At 39.5% G+C, this 26770-nt stretch overlaps 1 protein-coding gene across 3 annotated transcripts in view; it reads right to left on the bottom strand.

Annotated features, from left to right (window-relative positions):
• Positions 1-26770, bottom strand: part of MIPEP (mitochondrial intermediate peptidase) — a 159506-nt gene that overhangs the window by 102901 nt on the left and 29835 nt on the right. For all 3 annotated transcript variants that reach the window (XR_008512497.2, XM_063714639.1, NM_001131265.1), the window contains 5 exon segments: positions 25936-25988; positions 8291-8444; positions 6620-6697; positions 4516-4720; positions 3200-3309 (listed from right to left, as the gene is read on the bottom strand). Coding sequence is in view for 2 of the 3 variants with exons in the window: in XM_063714639.1 (XP_063570709.1) it covers positions 3200-3309; positions 4516-4720; positions 6620-6697; positions 8291-8444; positions 25936-25988 (600 nt within the window). In the remaining variant the exon portion in view is untranslated.

The following is a 26770-nucleotide window of genomic DNA, read 5'->3' on the forward strand; positions in this document are numbered from 1 at the left end:
TGGAATATATTTCATAATGTTAAAAAAATCCTTTCCTGAAATGCAGCAGGATAGAAAATTAGGCATAAACATGCAACCCTGTTATTTTTTCCTTGTGAGATTAAATGCCATTTATTTACAAAGACTTGGATTTTAGAGAATTAACTTCTTATCCTTAAGGCTAGGACTGCCCTTAAAATTAAAAAATAAAATAAAATAAAATAAAATAAACCTCCTTGGTGCCTTCATTAGTGACAAGAAGAGGCAAGCCCTTGTGAAGCTCAAAGCATTTACACGTCTCTTGCCTTTGGGCACGCTTTCCATTCTCCATGAGAATCACAAAATTTTAGATTCTTTAGAGACTATGTCTGTAAGTCCCTTAAGGGCACTGGATCCGTCTTCTGTGTCTGAAACTTGAATTAATTCAAAGCAGCTTAGTGCTTTCTTCCTATCTCATCTATCTTGGATTAGATTTTGGGTTTACTCTTGTTTTCTTGCATCTAGTTCAACAATGCATCTTCTTACAGAATAATTTAGTAAGAATACAGGCATTGAGAAGCTCTCTCCTTTTGCACCTTACATCACACTTGGAGCAGTGACCCCAGCCTTTCTTTGCTCCCGGTTGTTCTATAAGTAGATGGCAATTAAAAAAAAAATTGACATTTGTATTTGTGGTAAATTTCCACTCCAGATTTTACTTTTAAACAAATGACTACTGTGCAAGGCTCCCGGTCCTCTCGTGCAGTCACCCCCGCGTGTGTGTCCTCCCACGCCCTGTGTTCACGTCCCCCCGCCAGACCCTCCTTCCCCACCCCTGCACCACGCGCTCTCACTTTGGCAGCGGCGACCTCCGAAACCTCAGACTCCTCAAACTTGCAGAAACCCCTCCTGGCGGCACTGATGCTCCCCACGTATCCCACACTAAGTGGCGCCTCCCTTGGCCTGACCCTGCGGAACCCTCGGAAGCAGGATGCCCCTTCGCCGTCCCCTGCCTCCCGCCCTGACCCCTTCACCAGCCGTGTACTTGTCTGCGGGTTGCTGGGGCGCCAGGGCTGAGGCCACCCAGCAAGGGTGGGTGGAGAGAGGCCGCGCGCCTGGGATGAGGGGAGAGGGGCCGAGCCCCCGGAGCCGGAGCCTGCCTCTCCAGGAAGCCTCTCAGGCTCTACCCGCACCCCCTGCAATCCGCTTCCTCCCTGACACCAGGGTGATTTTCTTGAAGTGAAAATTTGATTCCCGCCTGAAAGCCTTTACTGGCTGCTGCTCCAGCAGCAGAAGACCCAACCCATATGCCGTGTTTTTCCCTGTCTAACTCCTCCTCAGCCTTTAGCTCCCAGCTCCTGGCCAGGCCTCCCCAGCAGTCTAGAGGTTGCTCCTCGCCTTTCGTGGGCTTTGCCTTCGGGCGGCAACACCCTAGTCGGGCTCTGTCTCAGTTCCTCTAGGAATTAAAGACCGCGGGCAATGGGATGTTGCCTGACTTATTCTTGGCTGTTTCTCGGATGCTGAGAATGCAGACTGGTAAATATTAAAACTCAGTAAGTCTTTTCTGACTGAAGGGCCTCTCTGTCCTATGTCCTCAATAAATGTTTTTCAGTGGAACAGATGAGTACTGCTGAGAGCTGACTGGCGAATGCTGCTTCTCTTTTTCCCAGACCTCCTTCCTCCTGCACTTCTCCTCCCCAGCCTCCCCAGTTCCCCCAGGCAGAGCCCTCCTGGCCCTGCCTGTGCGCAGGGCTCTGCTCTAAGGCACCTCAGGCAGGGAGCAATCACTGAACTCCTAATCATTCCCAGTCCCCAAAATACATGGCCATAGATGGATTATGCTATCACGTGGTAGGGTATGCCCCTCTATGTTATTGGCCAAGTCTACATAATTCCCAGAACAATTCTTTGTAGATTAATGGATGGGTAGTTAATTGGATCACAAATTTGCCACCTTAATAACTGAAATATATTATGCTGAAGAGTCACTCAGATTACTTATCCAGAATATCATTCATTATTCTTTTTTTTTTTTTTTTTAACAGTCTCACTCTGTTGCCCAGACTGGAGTGCAGTGGCACCATCTCGGCTCACTGCAACCTCTGCCTCCCAGGTTCAAGTGATTCTCCTGCCTCAGCCTCCTGAGCAGCTGTGACTACAGGCATGTGCCACCGCGCCTGGCTAACTTTTGTATTTTTAGTAGAGACAGGGTTTCACAATGTAGTCCAGGCTGGTCTCGAACTCCCAAGCTCAAGTGATCCACCTGCCTCAGCCTCCCAATGTGCTGGGATTACAGGCATGAGCCACTGTGCCAGCCAGAAGATCACTGATTATTCTACAGATAAAATCAAGTCCAAAAAAAAAAAGAAATGACCAAATAATATTACACATCTGGAGACATAATCAGAAGAAGAGTCACAAATAAAGGTGGTTAAGGTCCTTCTGTTTCTAACTCTATTCGTCCCGTCATTTAATTTCTTTCAGTGCTTTTTTTTTATTCTAGGTGCTAAGGATTCACAGATGAATACAATTTACATTTGTACCGGGGGTATATACGGTCTGAGGGGGAAAAACATCACCTCACGTAATACAGTTCTAGTATAATCAGAATTAGAGGGAAGGGAAAGAACGTATCTTCCAATGTACACATGGACAGTAAACAGCACAATGTTGACAACTTACAGCTAACTTAGTGTAAGGTACCTCACATTTTAATTTAAAAATCTTTAATATTAGAATGCATCATTGAAATTTAAGCCTTAAAATTAAGGACTTTGCAGACTAAACATCACAGAGATGCTAAGCATACTGGCAAAATATGGCATTGGGTTCAGTTTAATGAGACAACATAAAAATTCAGACCAAGAGAATAAATATTCAGAAGCAAAGGCTTTTTAGAAGTGAGACAGGCTTGAATGCCTATTCTACTACAGAGCTTGTTTCTTCATCTGGAAAATGGGGATAAAGTGCTTTCCTTATGGGGTGGTTATGAGGACTAAATGGCAGATTACCAGGCATATAATAAAGGGTAGCTATTTTTCAACACATGACTATATGCTAGGACTATGGTTTAATAGGCTGGCAAAAGAAAAGAGGGAATCAGGAAAAAAAGAAGCAATAAAAGGTTTGTTACTAACAGAGGGTGAGTTCTGAAAAGCAGGAAGAGTTCAACTTATCCAGGATGTCATAAACGCCAACTATCACAACCCAAAGGACAAGATGACAATATTACTGTTCCTACCTGTCCAGTCTGATAATGTCTGGCAAATTGGTTAACTACTCGATAATCATTTGCAAAGTACTCCATCAGAATAGAAGGAACCTCAGCAAAATCAGTAGGGCACCTGGTCCCTAAAACAAGAAAAAAAAAAAAAAGTTGGCATGAATCAAATCAATATATTTATCTTACTTTTTATGTACCCTTTAAAACTTTTATTTGTACTTCTGATGAACTGTAAGTTTTAATTCATTAAATCAATATTTTTCTTCTATAAATTTATTGTACATATTTGCAAAAAAGTTTATTATAATCCTACATATTTTCCTTTATATCAAAATTAAAACAAAATATTTGCACAGCTGCTAAAACACCTTATAAAGCAATGGCTCACACCTTTTACAAACAAACCTGTCTTCAGCTATGCTGGCTATACATCAAACAAATTAAAACATTTCTAATATTAATATAGCATTTGTATTTAATTCACTAAATTCCATTACCTAATACTTTTATCCTTCCTTTCTTTTACAAGTACTTTATTTTATCCATTTATTGCTTTTTGTAACAAAGTCAATTCTCAGTGAGAAAAAGAAATATTTTAAACCGAAAATTACTTAAAGTAACAAATCCTGTAAGAAATTTAGATGACATTTAATGATTCTGTTCAGCCCACCTACAGTCTTTTCAATACCTTCTCCTTGTCCAAAATACTGTGTGTAAAGTTAGTTAACAAATGCTGGATGCCAACAATTCATTAGTGGTCTAATGCTGACCATATGTGATAGTGAGCTTAAGACTTAAGGATAAGACAATGAAGAGGGAAATCTGTAATATCACAAAATATAGCCACATAGCAGCATAAAAACTACAAAGCAGAACTATGATTTTATACAGGGCAAAGTATATGAAAAATTAAAAGGACTTCATCATACTTCTTAAGCATGCTTTATTTTGTTTTCTGATTTTGAATACAAACAGAGACCATTCATTCACTTACTTATTAACTCTGTGGTAGGTATTAAGGAGATACCTTTTTATTCACACACACATAGCCACAAACTTAAATTCAATATAAAACACTGTAAAATGTAAAAAGGGACAAACTTGAAAGACAACTGAGATTATTCCCTGGTGAAAGCTGTTAGCAAGCATGGAAAAAAGCATGGAAGATCAGGCTGCACAACCATGGGGAAGGCAGGATGAGGCAATCTGAGATAAAGACCACAGGACACGGTAAAATGATCACATTTTCCAAATAAAAAGCCCCTTTCCCAATTTAAAAGAAAATGTATGTTTGTAAAGGATTGTAGTAAATAAAAGCCCTCCTCATGGCTCACCAGTGACGTGTTGGTAACGAGTACGTCCTAGCATTGAATGCATGGCATGTCCCATTTCATGGAAAAGATTTTCCATCATGCCAGGAGTTAGCAAAGTTGGAGAACTCCTTGAGGAACGGGGAAGATTCAGCATAAGAACTACAACTGGGAGTTGATAGTCTCCATCTTCCTTTAGTCTGCCTCCACGGATAGTGAAATGGCAATCCTTTAAGAATCAGAAAACATAAAAGGAAAAGAGTATTCGGTAATGTGAAGAGTAAAACAGTCTTAATGAATATAAAATTTCACCAAAAATGTGTGAGTGCAAACTTTAACTTAATTATATTCTTATTCTATCTATTTACATATATACACCTTTTCTTGCCATTTTTTATTCTGCTAAAATTTTAATTTTTTAAAACATCAATAACACATTCAGTTTCTATGGATTAATTCATTACTTTGGTCCCAAAACATGCATTGAAATGATGCTGTGCCAGATGCTGGAAACAAAGTCAGCAAAGAGCTTAGGAAGGGACACTAACATTTATTCTGAGTCCCTACTATGTGTCAGATAATGAACTAGTAGGTACTTTCCATGTCTCTTGGCTGCTTTTTTTTTTTCTTTTTTTAAGATAGGGTCTTGCTCTGTTGCCTAGGCTGGACTGCAGTGTTGTGATCACGGTTCACCGCAGCCTGGACCTCCTGGGCTGAAGCCATCCTCCTGCTTCGGCCTACTGATTGGCTGGGACTACAGGTGTGCTCCACCACACCCAGCTAAATTTTTAGATTTTTTTTTTTGTACAGATGGAGTCTTACTTACTATGTTGCCAGGGCTGGTCTTGAACTCCTGGGCTGAAGCGATCTGCCAGCCTCGGCCTCCTAAAGTTCTGGGATTACAGGCATGAGCCACCGCGCCCAGCCTCTCTTGACTTTTATCACTTGAACGAGATAGGATCTAAACTAGTGTAAAGCAAGGGATCCAGATCCAGAATAACTTACTCTGAAACAGGCACTACACTGAGACTCACATACACTGTATCACTTATTCTCCACAACAACCCTATGTAGCAGGTATCTCACTTTCCAGATGATAAAACTAAAACTAGTCTTAGGATTATTAAATAACATGTCCAAGGACACCTAGCTAGAATTGCCACACCTTGGATCTGAACCCAGGCTGACTATTAGGAGCCAGGGCTCCTAATCACTAAAGTTGAGTCTCCACCACCCACCCATTTAAGCAAAGAGGAAGAACACTGGCCTCAGAGTCTTGGTGACCTGCACCCTGTTCCTACCTTTCACACCTACTAGCCAAATCATCTTGGAAAATAATTTGCTTCTGAAAGCCTCATCTCTAAATGCTTCCTTGTCAAATCCCACAGTAGCTGTCCAGAATTCATAAGCTCACATCTGTTAAAATCCGTGCTTTGGAAATTGTGAATCACTATTCAAACATAAGGTAGATTATTTCTGTTATAACTTATAACCTAAACTCTTGACATTTCCCATCAAGCTACATGAAACTGCTAAAGCCGACTGGCTGTCAAAGTCGGCCAACGCTAAAGAAAAGGAGATGAGCTGCCTCAAGTCTTCCACATAAGGAGCTACTTGGTGGTTGGTAAGGTTTCCACATGGAATACCTTCTGCAGTTTTAGAACAGGTTCATTGTCAAGTAGGGAAAAGAGTTAAAAGTTGGGGATCTGCTCAGTATGTATGCCTTTAAGTCCTAGCACTTCTGGCCAAGTAGCTTAACCTCTATGGCTTCAGTTTCCTCATAATGTGAGTAACTAGTCAAAAGGGTGACGTGAACATTAAAAGGTTGATGTGTATAATGGACTCAGTGCACTGGTTGGCACAAATAAGGATTCATAAAGTGTCAGTTGTCATTATTACTATAATTAATACCATGGCCCAGATAAAAGTGACAAATATAGACTGATGTAATTATTTCCATAAACTTTTTAATTTTAAAATTCTATCTTAATTTCAAATGTATATATTTGGTAACCATCATTAATAACTTTTAAATATCATGGAATTTAAAAAATGATACAAAGTTCACATCGATACAAATGAAATGCTGATCAGTTCTAGAGAGACCAGTTCATAAAGAAAGGATCACCTGATGTGGTTTGTCTGCTCGCTGAAAAAAATCACAGTAAATGTACCCCAACAATCCTTCAGATTCATGAACGACAGCCTAGAAAAAAAAATTTTAATTTGGTGGTAAACGAGGCCATCTGATTCTCTAAAATCCCTAACACAAAAATCTGTATATTAAACATCCACAGCCACACATATAGACATTTTAATTACATTCTACACCCCACATTATCTCGAGATAGATTCTCTTTTCCCCGCATCCTCTTCTGCTCCACCTCTTGAATGATTTCAGTTTTGGAATTCTGTGTCCAGGAGAGGAAATCCTCCTCATGAGGACCTTTTGTCCTGACTGCCTATCCTCTACAATACCTTTACTAACCACCCACAAGAGCTGGGAAGAAGTGCTGGCTGGACAATTTTAGGAGCAAAATTATTTTTCCTTCAAATCCTGGAATGTCGTGATATATGCCCAAGCAAATTATAACCCTTGAATTTGAAAACACCACAATGCAGCTCCCAGCTTGAGTTAAAAATCAGCAATATTACTATCTATCCCCCCTCCAAGAGACATAGCTTATAGGAGAGACTCAACCACTACTCTCCATCTTGCCTTCTTTGTTCTTTCAGAATTTAATGATTCCATCAAAGAGAACCCCGATTTTGTGCTTTAAAATTACCTGCAAGTATATATTTATTGTTCATCAAACATCTATTAAGCACCTACTTGGTGCCAGGAACTCTTCCAGACATTGGGGATACAGAAGTGAACGCAACTGACAGGGCTGGACCCCAGTGGAGTGCAGTTCTGGGGAAACTCTTCATCACCCGCATTTTGTCCTCTCAGTCTCCTCTTATAAATTTTCCTTTTTATTATATCTCAGCATTTTATCAATCTCTATCTTTTTTGGAAGTTTGTAATACAGATAGTGAAGTAAATCAATGCAGTGATGAACGTCCTCCCATCCTGACTCTCCTTTCAATCCCACCACCACACCTACTCTCCACTTACAAGACGTGGCCGAGGCAATGAGACTGTTTACATTTCCTAAAATATAGTGAAGAAAGCAGTGTGGTAAGCATGCTAGCAAAAATCAAACAACAAAACAATACAAAGCCTTAGCGACACACACAGGTCAACAAAGCCTCAAATCCTATGAGAAAAAATATAAAATATTCATGCCTCATATAAAGTGGGTCTTCACAGGAGAAAGATGATTTCCAGGCTTGAAGTTATTATCAAAGAAGTTAAATAAATCAGAACACAGGACGTAAATTAATATCTGATGCAAATATAAGCCCCTACAACATGGGATGGGGGTTGGAAAGAAAAAAGGTCACGTATCCAATGAATCTGGGAATTAACCAAAACGGACACACAGCACTGAAGGTATATACAAAGTAAAGGACAATTTTCCTATAAATACAATTTGTGGATATATGAAGGTGCATATATATTCAACCTTCTATCAAGTTCCAAAAAACTTTTTTAGAAAACTCTGCTGTTTTATGTTTGGATCCTTTATACAGTGTCTTAAATCAGAAGTGCAATTTGGAGTTTTTTTGTGAAGCAGAAATAAGGCAGGGGACACACTCAATCAGGGCAAAGTTAATGTAAACCTGAAACTGCTGTTGACTCAACTGCCCAACCGAAAGGCAAATGCATGCAACTGCAGGCTGAGCAGGAGCTCACCAGTTTTCGGACATCTTCGCTCCACACCTCTCCTTTTGCAGGCTGCTCTGCATATAATGAAATCCCCAACAGTCTGTTAAGCAAAATATTCAGGCCTTCCATGCACGCTCCAAGAGAGAAAAACGGGCAATATAGGCTGGGCTCAATATTATACCTAAGAGAAGGAAGAGAGGTTCAACAGCACCTTTGTTTGTTTCAATTTCTGAAGGTAAATTCAATTAACTTTTCATTTAATACTTAAGATCACTGGAGCTAAAGAAGGATTCAAAACATAAAAGTGTATTTATATCATTTGAGGGGTTTTCAGACAGTTTGCTTCAGAATGACAGTCTGATTATTACTAGTGTTAGTCATAAGTCAGTAATTAAGGTAGATATATCATTCCCTAACCTTTGTCCCTTCCATGTTATTTACTCTTTCACTAACCCAATTAAGCACTGTCTCAATTGCTCACTGTATACATTCCTTATACATACTTGCAAAATATGATCAGTTTCAGTTATAATGGTAACTCTTACCTTATGAGTTATATTCTAGAAACTTGTGACTTATATACATAAATATTAAATGAATAAAAATCCTGAGGCACATTAAGTGAATTTAAAGTTTTCATCCAGTAAAATATTCATTTATGAAAAAACGTGCCTGCAATATAAATAATCAGATCTTAATTTATCTGTTTTATAGTTAGATATCTTAAGTTAAGGACAACATAACTAGTAAGGCGAATTATTCTTCACCCAAAAATAACTTTTTCTGTTCTATATATTCCAACATAAACCAAAGCAAATCCAAAATACGTGATCTGAATGTTTACATTTGAATCATTAAGTCAAGCCAAAATATATAGCCATAGCCAAAAATAATGGCTCTAGAATATCGTAGGTTCTCATTATATGTCTACTTTTTGGGATTACCAAAATACACATTTTTTTTTCAATTGGCTTTGTGATTCTAGAACTGCACAACACTTCGTTCCATAAAATAAGAGTCCCCACAACAAAATTATATATAAAAAATACAAACATAGTTACTAATAAATGAATGAGTTTAGTAAGTGAACATAAATTGCACAACAAATGAGACTTTGGCTATGGACATCCACAAATTTACACCTTAATTTCTGACTGATTTTTCATTAAACAGAATCCTAGTGTTGAAAGAGACGTTTGTGATCCAGTGCCCTCGCTCCCTGGTTCGTTCACTCAAGCATGCTGTCAGCAAACCTGCAGGGTGCTGGAGGAGAAGAATGAAGAGCCTTTGTGTCTAAGCAGCTGGCACTGAAAGAGGCAGAGAAGTGAACCAACTACACTGTGTCCTGGGCCTGGAGCAGTGGGCACACAGCTGGCGCTCAATAGACAGTGCTGAAGTATGAATGAATGAGCACTGCACAATGGGAGGGCAAAGGACAGCATGATGACTTTACTTGTGGAGTGCAGAGTAGCACTAGGGAAAGCTTCTCGGATAGGAATCAAGAAAGAATCGGCCGGGTGCTGTGGCTCACACCTATAATCCCAGCACTTTGGGAGGCTGAGGTGGGTGGATCACGAGGTCAGGAGTTCAAGACCAGTCTGGCCAACGTGGTGAAACCCCGTCTCTACTAAAAGTACAAAAATTAGCCGGGTGTGGTGGCGGGTGCCTGTAATCCCAGCTACTCGGGAGGCTGAGGCAGAGAATTGCTTGAACCCAGGAGGCAGAGGTTGAGTGAGCCGCGATTGTGCCACTGCACTCCAGCCTGGGCGACAGAGCAAGACTCTCCATTTCAAAAAAAACAAAAAAAACAAAAAACACGGAATCAGACTTTGCAAGGCAGGGCTGGGATGAGGAATGGAAAATGGGAATCACAATAGGAATTCTGGGCAGAAGCGACGGTGTAACTAAAGTATGATGGCATAAAATAGCCTGGTAACTTCTAGAAAGGATGTGGTTAAAGATGAAGCAGTTACCAATGCAGGGATAAATGCAGAAAGAATGGGAGTGGAGTCTGGAAAAGGCAGGCAGGGGCCAGAAAACAGAGCGCCTGGTCCACTAAGCTGAGGAACTGGGACCATGCATCATAGGCCATGGCCTCTAAGCTTCCTCACCAATGCACACTAAAATAACTTTTGAGTATTCAACCTTCTGTAAGTACATTCATAAAGTATATGCATGTGGTATTGTTTTATCACATTGCAAAAAGAAAAGCAGACATTTTTATAAGTTGAGATAAAGAAAAATAAATATACATACAATTTCTAATATTTTATGACTATACTCTCAATGAATTGCTTACAGATGCCATTTGGGAGACAGCTTCTGCAGGCCATAGGGGAGCATCTGATGTTTTCTGGAATGCTGCACAGTGGACAGCATGGAGGGTGGAATGCAGGAGGCAGGGAGGGCTGAGAGGAGGACAGACTTCCAGGCTTCAGAGGGTGAACTCTGACAGAGGGCAGTGGGGTCAGGGATGAATGTGTTTTTCCTTTGAGATGCAAACGTCTCAGGACTGTGTGAGTGATTGGATTTGGAGAGTGATGAGAAAGACAGAACAATCTAGAATAACACTCAGGTTTCTGGCTTGGACAAATAAGTGGATGGTAGAGTCACTGAATCAGCCAGCACAATGAACACAAAAAAAGGAAGGGGAATCTGGGTGTGTTTGTGGGAGAAGAGAGGAGGGTGAGGTGCAATGATGGGAGGAGGATGGAGGGCTCACAGAAAATAAACTCCATTTTGGAGACACCAACTGTGAAATGCCCATGAGATGCCAGACACTCAGGACGCAAAGCTAAGGAGAACAAGGAGACTTCACTGTCTGGATATTAGAGCCAGAGAGGGAGACACGGCCATTAGGGAAGGGCGATGCAGCCAGAGAAGAGGGTAAAGGGCAGACCCCTGAACTACCAGAGGGAGGGTTGGGAAGGAAGACACAGAACAGTTCAGAGGTACTGAAGAACTGAGAGAAAGGAGTACATGGAAAGAGGGGAGAAAATAAATTATAAAAGGAAGTGGTCCAGGCTTGAGGTTTCCACTCCTGCACATGAGGAGGTTGAAAGTCACCACTCCATCCTAACAAGCAGGAAGCTGAACAAGCTGAAAATCAAGAATCTTCTTAGATTTAGCAGAGAATCAAGGCCACAGAGCAAAGTGCTGCCCCCAAAACTGGAAAGACAGGCAGGCAGCCATAATCACAACTTACCAGAGCAGAAACCTCCCACAGAACCTACTACCAAGGCAAGAAAGTTTAAACTATAATTGGTTATAAAAAGCAATTCATTTTTTTGTTGCCAGATAATAAAAACACAAAAATAAAGGAGAAAAGAAACTTTACATATTAAAATTGTACCCTTCTTAAGATTATAATGAACATATGACATTTACTTTTATGGAAAAGAAACACAGTAAAGCTAATAACACAGCTTATTTTACTAAACTATAACCTAAAAATATTTACTGACTTATCCAATGACCATGACAATCATATGTGTTAGGCAAAATTCAAGGAAACAATTTATCTTGGAAAAAAAATTTAAGTATAGAATGTAAGTTTATATAATATCACGATATTACCCTAAAATGACTGGGAACAAATGAATTTCTAAACTGCCTGTTTTAAAATAAAAACACCTCAAAAATAGTAACAATGGGCAAAAAGTATACTGTCTTGTCTCCTGGCTCACTATGCCCACCCCCAGAAGTAAATATCTTCTGTATCCTTCCAGGCATTTTCTATGCACACTCTTAGAAGTTTATGCATGTAAACTTCATGTATATATAAACCTACTTTGGCACAAATAGAATCATACCATTCACACTATCTTGCAATTTCATTTAACATAAAAATATATCAATGATATGTATTTTTACACATATGTTTTCATAAAAATATAACTTGGAATACTTTCCAGTTTAGTATATAAAGCCCTAGGCTGTTTTCTTTCATGGGTGTAGTCACCCACAGCAAACACATGACAAAGCTTATTTCATGCATCTCCTGTTGTGTTGTACATGAGCAGAGGAGGCAAGGCCAATGAGAGCCTGAAGCATCAATGGGGGAAGTATCCGACCACTGACATAGTTTGGAATTTCCCACACATGGGGATATTAAAGGATCCCAGACTTTTCATCAGTTTTATTATTGATTTTAACTTCTTTACAGAAAATGCAACCGGTTAGGTCACACCCAGAGCTCACTTCCCTGCCTTGGTCTGCCTCTGTTCCTTTTAACTGACAGTAAGCTGCTGTTAGTTTATCTGTTAAAATGATGCCATAGTGAAATGTCCTTGTCACACCCACACAAGCCTATCCATAAGATAAACTGAAGAAATGACACTGCTGCAAAGAGTACAAGACCTTAAATTTTTTGATAGGTATTTCCAAATTATCCTCCAAAAAAAAGCTGTTCTAACTTACATTCCTACCTGCAGTGTATGAAAATACCTAGTGCCCTCACTCTCGCCAATGTAATTCTGTTATGTTTCTTTTAATGCTTCATTTATTTTCCTTCTTTGGCTATGTGTACTACATTTCCTTTTTCTTTCTAATAATTTGATATATTAGTGATATTTACAGTCTATATTTTAGCTTCTCTGGTGGTTTCTCTATTGGTTTTAATTTTTTTTTTTTTTTGAGACAGAGTCTCGCTCTATCACCCAGGCAAGAGTGCAGTGGCATGATCTCAGCTCACTGTAAGCTCCACCTACTGGGTTCAAGCGGTTCTCCTGCCTCTTAATTTTGATACTTTTGGTAGATACGGGCCTCTATTGGTTTTAAAATAAACATTTATTTACTGGTTTAGCAATTTTAGATAGTATTTACTGATTCCCCTCCTCCTGCCTTGCCCTCCTGATCTGTCTTGTTGTTATATATAGATATAGATATATTGATGCTCTTTTTCTTAATTTTGCTAGGCACCAGAGAGGAGAAGAATAGAGATATGCCCTTTATTTTGCGTCTTTATTCTGCGTCTCCCCAGAATGCATACAATGGGGGAATAGCTGCTATTAGTAGTAAGGAAGAAGAGGAGAGAAATGACAAAATCCTGTGCTTTAGAAAGATTATTCTGGCAGTGACATGTAGGTCAGTTTAAAATGCAAAGATTCATGATTATTATAGCAAGAGAAAGTTCAATACAGTTTGTGTATCCCTTATCCAAAATGCTTGGGATATGTTTTGGATTTTGGATTTTTTTTGTATTTTGGAAAATTTGCATATACATAATGAGATATTTTGGGGATGTGACCTATGTCTAAACACAAAATTTATTTGTTTCATATACACCTTATATACATAGCTTGAAGGTAATTTTACAAAATATATTAAATAATTTTGTGCATGAAACAAAATTTTAACTGTATTTTCACCACAATCTGTCACATGAGATCCACTTGTGGTGTCATGTTGGCACTCAAAAAGTTTTGGATTTTGAAGCATTTCAGATTAGAAATGCTTGACCTATATTGCAAATATGTTGTCCATTTTTCCCTAAATTTAATCTACAAACAGAAAACTATCACTACCAAATGATGATGATGATGATGATGGTAACTGACATTTGGTGAGTACTCACTATGACAGTGGGCTAAGCCCTTTATACATATCTCATTAAGCAGCAAAAACGATCCTTTAAGGTAATACCATCACCCCTATGTTACAATGGAGAAAACAGGTTTACAAGACAGTAAGTAACCTTCCCAAGGCTACGACAACAACCAAGTAGAAGGCCTGAGACCATCCTTTATAACTGCATGATAACAGCATGGAAGTTGAAAAAAAATCATCAGGAGGGCACATCTTTGTTTAGGCTGAGGTACTGAAGTTTTTCACAAATATCTGTTACAAGTTAAAGCAAGTACTAAAGGAAGCACAGTAATTGTATCATTCATTCTTACATACATTTCCCAAAATGCTTTCAAGAGTGAGGAGCTACTGGTCACAGTGAGAACACTACATCCCTGCATTGACTCCTACGGCAGCCTAACAGTGAACAAAGATTGAGAACGACCAATTTAGAGAAGTAAAAAGAGAAATGAGTGTGGTGATAAAAAAGGAGATAACAGGAAGTCTGAGGGTGTGTGTTGAAGAAAGAATTTTAAGAAACTGGACATGGTCAGCACTGTCAAAAATTGCAGACATTAGGATCTCAAATCCAAGCCAAAAAAAAAAAACACCCAAACAGAAAACTGCAGACATCAGGGATGTTGAGCAGTAAAACAAATTACTGAATTTCATGCTGGCAGGTGGCTGATAACCTGGAAACACTAGCTGGGTCGACTGACAGGCCTATAAACCAGACTGTAGCTATTAGAAAGAGGACGCAGCAGCAGAGAGTAGGACTGGGGGAAGTTCGGCAGGAAAAAAATGAGATAGTACCACAGTCTCTCCAACAGTCACAGAAGGATAATTATGTGTGTTGTAAGATAAGAGATATCTTAGCAGGTCTGCAGGCAAAGGGTTTGAAACTAATACAAAGGAAGAGATGGTGATTATGATAAAGTTAGAATAATTGGTGAAGCAAGATCTATAGTGGTTTGAGATAATATTATCTTATATTGTCTTGGTGCTTCACAATTTGCAAAGTACTTTCACATCAAGAATCAAGAATCTCCTTATTCCTTACATGATTCTGTGAGACAGGTGGAGCAAGAATTATTATCAGAATTATTGTTCGTTTTACCTGAGGAAACTCAGACTCAGAGGCTTGTGACAGTCTAAGGCAATCTGGAATACACGAGAGCCCTGGGTTTGAAAACACTATTTCTCATTGGTTCCATGCTTTGAGCAAGTTACTTAGGTTTCTGAAGCCTCAGTTTCCTCACCAGGAAAGTGGAAATACTTTCCACGCTCCATTAACAATTACAGAAACGCATGCAATGAACCTGGGATGGTTCCTGGAGAAAAGCAGGCCCACAGTAAATTATAGCCACTATTATTGCTGTTAGACAGAGACAGGGACAGGGACAAGACTAAACCCAGTGGTTTCTACTCCTATTCCAGTTCCCTTCTTCTACTCCTATTCCAGTTCCCTTCTATTCCCCAAAGCTGACCTTACCTCTAAAAAGAAATGCAACACTGTGTCAAGAAGCTGTGTAGATGCAGTAAACTTTCATTAATCACCTGCCATGTGCCTGCATGACAACTCCTCAGTGTGGAAAGATGAACACACTGTAACAATAATGACAACAAATCCAAATGATCAGGGGCAGAGGAGCAGTGTAAACAAGGCATTGGCTCAAAGATGAGGCTGTGGTCAGTTTCACCTGACAGAGGGGAGAAGCTGGGAATGGGAGGAACAGAGAGAACTACAAAGAAGAGGCAGCATCTGGAGCACACCTGGAAAGATGAGGCTCCTGGAAGAGAGGGAGGGCACTCAAAGGGGAAGAAAGAGGGCAGCAAAGGCCCAAGGGGATTCAAGCAAATGGGGCAGACAAGCTCAAGCAAGCACTAGTGCCTTAGTCCTTACTCAGCTGCCTCAGCCATCCAGAGCGAGACTACATGCCCCTCCACACGCTCAGTGACTCTCAACAAATGCAGGCTACTTCCCTCCTGAAGAAGAGCCAGAAGGAGAGAGGTCCAGAGAGGGTGGAAGAGATTCAAAAAACTACAGGGTGTTTTCCGCAGCTCCAACCCACATCTGAGGGGCCCCAAGGAGCAGTCCCACATGACCAGCCAGTCAGGAGGGTGTGACTGCTGTGCTCTCAGCTCACGTCTTCAACACGGAGTGAAAAAACATGCACAGAGGGTGTTTGGGTGGTCACAGGCCCCAGTACAGCCCTCCATGCCAGGCTCATCATGTGGCTCCGCCTGCCTCCGCAGAGCACTCCGAGGCTGAGGCCGGCCTGTGAACAACTGACTGCACCATCTCCATCCACAGCTTCCTTATCTGCATAGATGCTACAAATAAGAACATTTTCCTCTCTCATCTAGAGACCCAAGACAGTGGGAAAGCACCACGGGCAGCACATAGACCTCACAGCACAGCAGAGCCACAACCAGCAGAGACAGAGCTTAGGTGCATTTTGAGGACTTGGCTTCAGTGCCATCCCTGTCACCACCTCAGACTCTTCTACAGTTTTACAAGAATTTTATGACTATTTTTTGTAAAGAATTCCATGGATCTGGACCCAGAAGTAAGGGATCTCTAGAACCCTTTGATTCCTCTGAAGAAAGAAAGAGGAAGAAAATTATGTTATCCACTACAGGTGACCGAATAAGTCCAATAAACGCTCTGCTATTCTGGTTTATAATACGTTACATGTGAGTTTACAAATTTTCAGCAAAGAACCAGAACATACCACTATCAACATGATACAATGGTATAAATATAATTAGGTCTTTTAAATTAAGAACAATATAATTTAGTAATGTATCAAAATCTTCATCTAATCTTCATCCAACACTAATTATGATTGAAATGAGCATAGAAATACCAGTCAAGAAGAGACTTTCAACTGAAGAATTCATCATTGTAAATTGAATTTTAAAAAAGTCAGTGGATCACTGTATTTATGAAGCACACTCTATGAGTCAGACCTATATTTCAACCTCTGACACACCTGGAATTAAGGTAAAGAAAGAACTTGGATATTACGTCCAAACACCATGGCCTCAAACTTAGTGAAAATATAAAACACAATCAAATACAGTCAGAGAATCCAGGTTGAAACTGCAGGTAAACATAGCTTCAGTCTTACCTTATTCTATTCAGTGAGTGACAGCAAATGTGACAGAGAACATGTGCACCAAATGGCAAATGTCCACAGAGGCTCGTTACAGAATGAACAAGATGGCGTGCCAGAGGGCACGTGTGGGCAAGGAAAAAATGGTCACTTGTAAAGAACACGGCATGTGACAGTACTGTCAGAGAAACGATTTTTAACTTTATCGAAAGCAAATGAAACTGTATTTTTGGCATCAGGAATGACTAAGTATAATTCTCATGTTATAGCTGGGTGACATTTTGAAATGCTGCCTTGAAAACCACAGGGAGAGCTACTGTTTTATTTGGTTACATAGAGAAGGTAGCAGTAAAGGAACTGAATGATACTGGAAACCTGTTTGCCCTTCAGGTAACTATATAGAACTGAAAAGACCTTTCCCCCTCTTCTATAAAGAATCCACCATTGCTAATTTGGCTCTATCTTGACTTCTGAAGCTAGTGGCAAGAAAATTGCTCCAGTCAAACTTCCTGGCAACCAGGAAATAATTTTCATTAATGGTGCAGATCAGCAACACAGTTCACTGAAAACTAAGAAATCAAAGCTAAAGAAAGACAGTACAATTCCATCATTATCCTAGGGAGTAGGAAAGTAAACCAGTAGGCCTGACTTTAGGGAGAGAAGATGACACCACACCGATGTGCTGCTAGATGACAGAATTCTCGCCGTAGAGGCTGGGGCCAAATCTCACTACAGCAAGGAGACCTCTATTGCAATGGGCTCTCATTCAGCCTAAGCTGTATCAAAATGTGAAATCAAACAGCCATGTCTAAAATTGAACGGTAGGAAAGAATAACCAAAAATAACACCTATGTGCTGCATCTTGCTTTAGGAAGAACAGAATGGGAGATGTGGAAATGTCGTGAGAGAGGATCCAGGTTAGCCCTGGGACAGGGAGGAATGAAAACCTAGTGAGAAGGAACAAGTGGCAGCAGCGAAAGGGGAATAGGCAGAGATTTTCTCCCCCAGAGCCTTGTGGAAAACGATGAAAGGAAAGTGGCCGGACAGCCATTTGCTTTGCCTAAGGAGCTTTTCCAACCCTCTTTGAATGATTGAGTCCAGCAACAGACCCTATTCTCAGACCTCTCTCCAGGTTGCAGATGCTCCTGGCTCACAACTGGAGAAATCACCACCCCTTTTCTGTCCTGCAGGGATGCAGCAAGTGGTTCAAACTCAACTGGGAATAATAAACACAGGTATTTTGAGTCTCACTCAACAAGCTCCTAAAAGACTGACTTTTCAGTGCAATTGGCCAAGTTATGACAGATTTGGCATCCCTCCCAAAATGACTGTAATGGACTGAAACACAATGAATCAATGGAATTCCATTAGTTTATAATGACGCTTTACAAAGAGAAAGCCAGATAATACTCATCTGTCACTAGTTCAGAAAACTATTACAATAAATCCTTATTTTGAGAATTGGTAATTAAAAAGAATGACTGACTCAGATGAAGACTATCAATGGGTGTTAAAGCCACTGGGTAAATGACTGAGGGAAAATTGGATGTTTCCATGTTGCCAGGAACACCACACAGATCCCTTTCTAGCTGAGAGGGAAACCCTCACCACAGACTGCAGAGATCCTGTCAGCATCAATCTACCTAGGGGTCCATCTTCACATCACCCTCAGTGGGCAACTGATATTTCATGTCTTTTTTTTTTTCTTTTTTTTTTTTAAGAGATGGAGTCTCACTCTGTCGCCCAGGCTGGAGTACAGTGGCGTGATCATAACTTGCTGCAGCCTTGAACTCCGGGATTCGAGTGATCCTCCCACCTTAGCGTCCAAGTCACTGGGATTACAGACATGTGTCACCATGCTCAGCTATTTCACGTCTTTTGATGTGATGTGACACAAAGTATACAACATCACCTATGGGTGTCCATGCCAAAAATGGGAAATGTTTAACAGTGAGTTGTTATATGTAACATCCAGCTTCCAGGAATGATAGGAAGAGAGGAACTAGTGAAATGATGCCACAAGGAAGCACACAGGTAAATCCACAAAGTTAGAAATCCTGTAGGACAAATGGCCTGGTCTCTTCAACAACTGTTGCTGATAATATGACAAAAAAGAGAGTAAGAAGAGCATGAGGCATGGGGAATTGCTCTAAAGTAAGAGACAGGAGACAGAAAAGCCAAGAGAATGTGGAGGCTTTGTTGGAGTCCTAATTCTAACAAGCTAACGGGGAAGAAAGCTGATTTGATACTACCAAGGAAATACGAATATAGACTAGATATTAAATGATGCCAACAAATTGCTATTAAATTTTTATTAGGTAATAATGATACAAGAGTTATGTAAGAAGATGTTCATGTTTTTCAGAAGTACATAATAAACGTGTAAGACTGAGATGACATGAGGGCTAGGATTTTAAAGTAGTCACAAGCCAGGTAACAACACTTCTGTCAGCAATGAACCACATATGCTACGGTGGGTGGTCCCTTGAGATGATAATGGAGCTGAAAAATTTCTATCACCTAGTAACATTGTAGCTGTCATAATGTCAGAGTACAAGGCATTACTCACACGTCTGTGGTTATGCTGGTGTAAACAAAACTACTGTGCCCTCAGTCATATGAAAGCCTGACACATACAATTAGGTACAGTACACAACACCTAATAAAACTACTGTGCCCTCAGTCATATGAAAGCCTGACACATACAATTAGGTACAGTACACAACACCTAATAAAACTACTGTGCCCTCAGTCATATGAAAGCCTAACACATACAATTAGGTACAGTACACAACACCTAATAAATGACTGTATTACTGATTCATGTATTTACTATACTGTACTTTCTATCACTATTTTGGTGTGCTCATTCTAAGTTAACTGTGAAACAGCCTCAGGCCGGTCCTTCAGGAGGGATTCCAGAAGAAGGCATTGTTATCACAGGGGATGGCAGCTCCATGCCTGTTATTTCCCTTGCAGACCTTCTAGTAGGACAAGATGTGGAGGTGGAAGACAGTGATGCTGACGATTCTGACCCTGTGTAAGCCTTGGCTAATGTGTATGTTTGTGTCTTGGTTTATAACAAAAAAATTTAAAAAGTACAAAAAAAGTTTTTAATAGAAAAAAGTTTATAGAATAAGGATTAAAAAAAGAGAAAATATTGTTGTTCACCTATACAATGTGCTTGTGTTTCAAGCTACATATTATTACAAAAGTATCAAAGTTTTTAAAAACTAAAAAGTTTATAAGGTAAAAAAAGTTAAGGAAGCAAAAGTTAATTTATTATTGAAGAAAGAACCATATCTTTCTATAAATTTAGTGTAGCCTACGTGTACAGTGTCTATAAAGTCAATAATGGTGTATGGTAACGTCCTAGGCCTTCACATTCACCACCACTCACTCACAGACTCACCCAGAGCAACTTCCAGTCCTGCAAGCTCCATTTGTGGTAAGAGCCCTATACAGGTGTACCATTTTTTATCTTTTATACCTATTTTCGCCATACCTTTTCCATGTTTAGATGCATATATACTTATCATTGTGTTGCAGCTGCCTACAGTATTCAGTATAGTAACATTCTGTGCAGGCTTGTAGCCTAGGAGCGACAGGCTATACCAGAGAGCATAGGCATGTGTGTAGGCTATACCCTTAGGTCTGTGTAAGTGCACTCTAAGATCATACAATGACAAAATTGCCTAACAATGCTTTTTTTTTTTTTCTGAGACAAAGTCTCACTCTCTTGCCCAAACTGGAGTGCAGTGCCATGATCTCGACTTACTGCAACCTCCACCTCCCAGGTTCAAGCAATTCTCCTGCCTCAGCCTCCCAAGTAGTTGGGACTACAGGCACATGCCGCCATGCCCAGCTAATTTTTTGTTGTTGTATTTTTAGTAGAGACAGGGTTTCACTATGTTGGCCAGGCTGGTCTTGAACTCCTGACCTTGTGATCCACCTGCCTCAGCCTCCCAAACTGCTGGGATTACAGGCATGAGCCACTGTGCCCAGCCCATGATGCATTGCTCAGAATGTATCCCTGTCATTAAGTGACACATGACTGTACATTAGTAGTGAGAAAAGAGAAAGAAGAAAAGCAGGGAGGGAAGGAAGAAGGAAAAGAAGAGCAAAGAAAGAAGAAAACTTAAAAAAGAGCCAAATGAAGCAAACATAGAAAAATCTTGGTAATTGGCCGGGCATGGTGGCTCATGCCTGTAATCCCAGCACTTTGGGAGGCCGAGGTGGGCGGATCATGAGTTCAGCAGATCAAGATCATCCTGGCTAACACGGTGAAACCCTGTCTCTACTAAAAATACAAAAAATTAGCCGGGCTAATTTTTTTTTTTTTTGGTAGAATCTGGGAGATCAATATACAGAGGTTACTCATATTGCTCTACTTCTGTTTTTTTAATTCATTTTTTTCTTAAACAATTTTTTCTTTGTTCTTTTCTTTTGACTGAGCCATCCATTTCCTATCTATTTCTGTTTATTTTGAAAGTTTTCATAATAAAGGTTAATTTTTAAAAATTTAAAACCACCAAGATCACTAATCCTATACTAACAAAGCATGCGATTTCTCACATCAAAAAAAAAAAAGTCCTTTTGTGAGAGCCCATTTTTTGAATAGTTTAAAACACAAAACATCTGTATTTCATTATGTGAATGCTCTTGAGATTTTAAAAATATATCTTAGCAAGGAATAGACAATACTGAATGCCCTTTCCCAATGATATCTTAATTTAAAAATAGCACCAAAATTGGCAGGATGTGGTGGCTCATGCCTGTAATCCCAGCACTTTGGGAGGCTGAGGCAGGCGGATCACTTGAGGCTAGGAATTTGAGATCAGCCTGGCCAAAATGGTGAAACTCTGTCTCTACTAAAAATACAAAAATTAGCTGGGTGTGGTGGTGCATGCCTGTAATCCCTGCTACTCGGGAGGCTGAGGCAGGAGAATCACTTGAACCCAGGAGGCAGAGGTTGCAGTGAGCTGAGATCACGTCACTGCACTCCAGCCTGGGCAACAGAGGAAGATTCTGTCTCAAAAAAAAGAAAAAAAGAAAATAAATAAACAAACAAACAAAAATAGCACCAAAATAAATGAAATACTGAAACTCATTACTTACAGAAAAGAAATAGTGTTTCCAAAGCATCAAAAACAAAACCCAAACACTGGAAGGATACATCAAACAACTTAAAAGTGATGACTTCTGGGACAGAGGTAGAGATGAGTATTCTCAATTAATACTTCTTAACATTGTTGATTTTTTGAGCCATGTGAATGAATTGCCTAATCAAAAATAAAATTTAATTTCAAATAAAATAATTTATTTTCGTATCTGAAAGAAGCAATGTTACTCTTCCATGAAGAATCTTACACTAAAGCTTTTAAAAAGAAAAATGAGCGGCTCTTTAAGACTTGCTGACAGTCACTTACACTACTACAGTATTTTTCAGGATCAACCTTTGGCACTTTTAAAACACATTAATTTCTCCTCCTGCTTCTAAACAGGTTCTTACTTTTCTTTAGACGAACATTAAAAACTCGAAATAAATCTGAGGTATTTAACATAAAAGCAAAAGACTCCCTGAGGTTAACTTGAAAAAAAAAGCTCAAATCAAGGAAAGCCCCTTCTATATTTCATTTTGTGTCAAGCCACACATTTAAGTCTTTACTTGAAAGGTGATGAATTTAACAAGCATTTAGAAATCTTCACTTTGTTCCACTCTTCTAACCCCAAACCCAACCTATGATATTTTTCCTTTCTTTTCTCATCCATTACCTGTGCAGCAGCCTCCTCTTGTCAATCAAGATTACTGAGGCCTCAAACCAAAACTCAGTAGCCTGTTAAGCTACTTAAAATAGATTTTTAAAACCCGATTCTTATAGCCCCTTCTGATGCATTTCTGCATCTTTTCCTGGTTCTTTTACTGAGTTAATAGCCAAATAAATAAATTAGTATTAAAACTTTAAAATAAGCTAAAGCCCCACATGGATATCTGGCAGACTACATTGCATTCCCAGCATACCTGGTGATTTCAAGGACTTAGCAAGCAGGTGGAAGACTCCATCAACCAGTGAGCACTGCAAACATGTCATGCAAAAACATGGCATTCTCTTTCTAAAAAAAAACCTCATCACTTGATTGCTTTTCATGGTTACTGGTCTAGATACAAGCTTGAATAGGGGCTATGAATTAATATGTATTTACTGAGGGTCCAGAATGTTTGTCCTTGTAGAGCTTTAAAATATGGTTGACAAGACACATTTAACGTCCAGAACATATTAGCAGGTCTACTGTGTAGCACACAGGCTGTTAGCACAGCGGGGCCAGGAGCTACACAAGGCTAGTGCAGACTCAGCGGCTTCATGGACACCTGGCAAGATGTCACAGATGTGTAAGACAAAGCAGGGATGCAATGGGAACCCACTGCTCCCCTGACAGAGGTTCTGCCTTTGAGACAGAAAGGGGTTTGGCTGGGATAAACTGTGGAGGAAGAGCAGGGGTGGAAGAAAAATCAGAACAAATAAATGTGAGTAGAGATGTTTCTTTCTGTAAAACAAAAGTAGGTTGTGATCAGATCCTACAGTGCGCCCAGAGCCAGGCTTGTGGGCTGTTGGCAGCTATATTTATACCCACTGTTATTTAAATGCAAATTAAGGGGTGGGTTAATGCAAATTGGGGGTAGATTATTCAGAACTTTCTAGGAAGGGGGTGCTAACTTCCGGGTCATTGGCCTTGGCACTTGTAAACTGTCAAGGAGCTGGTGGGAGTGTCTTATGCTAACGAGTAGTGAGGGCAGCCAGAAATCCCTTTCCTTGCCATCTGCTGGTCTGGGCTGGTTTCTTTACTTCATCCTGTCTGGACCAGATCCTGTTTTGGTCAGGAGGTTGTGACCAGAAAACAAGTCCTGCTGATCTCCTACCTCGGAACCACCATTTGGGCATGCTATATTTACAGAGTATAGTTAAGTGAAAAAACTATCACTTATATTTAACGCCAAGGCATTAATGAAAATAATCAGGTATCGGGGACATGATATGAAAGGAATACCTGATAAAAATGAGAGTAGCAAAAATTAGAATATTTATTAAATTAGAATATTTAATATTCTAAATATTTAGAATTAAAATTAGAATTCTAAAAATTAGAATATTTAATATTAAGTATATTTAATTTACATTACTCTCCAATGTCAAAAATCAAATGCTTTACATAAACATGGAAAGTACAAATAAATTTTATTACTGATTTATGCTACATCTTTAACAGGTGAAACAACCAAGCCAAATCTTTCTTTGACAGAATTTTAAAAGAGACATTTTATTTTTTAATGCAACTATAGGGAGCAGGGTTTCAAGTTCTGCAACCAGAAAACAATTTTGTAAAACAAATATATTCTAAACCCTCGTTGTTTACCATAACCAAATTATTAAAGATTTTGAATAACCGTTTATGTGTTTTCACTAAAAAGAAGACTGATGCTGAATTTGAGACACATTTTGAAAAAAATGGTACCTAACCAACCTGGGCAACACAGCAAGAACCTATATCTCTACAAAAAAATTTAAAAATCAGCTGGGTGTTGTGGTACGCATCTGTAGTGCCAGCTACTTGGGAGGCTGAGGCAGGAGGGCTGCTGGAACCTAGGAGGTTAAGGCTACACTGAGCCATGATTGCGCCACTGTACTTTGGCCTGGGTGACAAAGTGAGACCCTGTCTCTAAAAAGAGTTGTTTAATGAAAAATAAAAATAAAAAATAGAATCTGACCAAATATTCTTAACTAAAGGTTAGGACACAATTATGCCTTGTAAGTAAAAATGGTTTTGGCAACAGTGATAGATGGAGCCCAAAGAGAGGAAAATAAATGAAAATTAAGCGAGTAAGTGCTTCAACACACTAATTGATCTTAGGCTACTTCATCCTGCCGGTATAGAAAAGAACATAGAAAGTTATTGTTTTCTGTTTTTATGACAAATGCCGAAATAAATAATTAAGCAAATACGTCTTATTTTGGAGAAGTACCTACTATGCTTTACTTGATGCTTCAATAATGCATAGTAATAAAAATATTTTAAAGCTTAATACCAAATAAATATACATATTATCACAGTACATGCTGGTATGCTTTAATGAGGAAAAAAAACCAAAAAACTTACATTTTCTTCTATTACCTAAATCAACTTTAACTCTCCTAAACAGCATATCTCAAAAATTAACAAGAGAAAAATGTTAATAAGTTGTTAAAGAGTAGGATTCTGAGATTTTTTTAAAAAAAATTCCTATTGGGTATATAAAGTTGCTTCAGCTATAAACATTTTAAAGTGTGTTCACTGTGAAAAGAGCTCTATTTCTTGGGTTTATAATATAAAAATTACAGAAATAGTGTGTCCGTAGGGAGAGAAGGACATATCTACTTTTCTCCAATATAATAAACACAGGAGGATACAGAAGCCAGAGGAGTACTTCTGTCAACTTAAGTTTCTTAAATCTTTATTTCATTTATATCCTTCCAGATGGACCAATAATGTGTTGACAATATATGTGTCAAAATAAAAATGAGAAAACATAAGAACGCCACTGCACTCCAGCCTGGAAGAGAGCGAGACTCTGCCTCAAAAAAAAAGGAAAATAACGTAGCACCATGCCATGTACCGCTTTATTCCTTTACTGGTTCAGTAAACACATGCTGAGCCCCTACTCTGGGTCAGCAATGGGATACAACAAGGATTCCAGCAATGCTCGCAGCCTAGGAAGAGAACCAGAAAGTTACGCAAGGGCAGGGCTGGAGAGGGACCAGATTGTAGAGTTTTAAACAAGGAAATGATGCAAGCAGCTGAAGAATACATGAGTGGAGCAGACCACGCCAGCAGAAAGAATGGTGTCAGGGGAAGGGTTTGTACTGTGGGCGACTCAGTGGATGACAATAGCTGTTGAATAAACATTAGTTTCCTTTTTCCTTTTCCTGTATGGGTATTTCTTGAAAAACTTACCTTTCTGCACGAATCACACCACTGTAGTAGGGGGGGTCCCAAGGCATTACTTCCTACAATGGAATAATTCACTGTTAAGGAAAGCTACTGACTCTTTCGTAGTTTTTATCAGCAACGTGGCCAGCTTATAGAATGCAAACCAGCTACTGTTCATGTAAATCAGAACAATTTTATAGAATCCCTTAAAAAATTGATAGCTTGGCAGAAAATACCTGGCTCCTTATTTTGACTTCCCTGTAACCAAGGGACAGTGAAGTATAACTAAGACCTACCCCAGAATCTGGGGAAAAGACAAACAAATGTCATTCTAAAGTGGAATCTAACAGAAGTAAACATTAATGAATTATATTAGCCATAATGAAATTTTTCCCAAAATGTAACCCATGTATTAATCCATAAAACACACTTCAGGTAAGATGAGTGTACTAAAGGTAAGATTAAGGTTCTTTCTAAATCTAAGCAAGAAGCTTTGGGTAGATATCAAAAATGAAAGCAGCAATTTAAAATGTAACCAAGGCAGAATTAACTCTAATCTTGGCAAAGAAAATATGTCATAAGGAAGTACTACAGTACTAGTTGCTTTTGATGACTGGCACATAATACTGAAAGAAGGGAAAGTTTGAATACTTGAATGAATTGTCCTTCCTTCTAGGTGTCCAGGTGGACAAAAGAGTGGTTAAGAGACCAGGCTGTGAAGACAGACTGCCTGGGCTCAAGTTTCCAATCCATACCAGACTATAAACTACATGATGACAGGGACTTTGTTTGCATCCTTCCCTATTACAGTCCTGTCCCCTGAACAGTACCTGGCCCGGGGTAGTCACTCAATAAATAT

This window comes from Pongo abelii, chromosome 14, assembly GCF_028885655.2.
Source record: "Pongo abelii isolate AG06213 chromosome 14, NHGRI_mPonAbe1-v2.0_pri, whole genome shotgun sequence".
NCBI classification, from domain to species: domain Eukaryota; kingdom Metazoa; phylum Chordata; class Mammalia; order Primates; family Hominidae; genus Pongo; species Pongo abelii.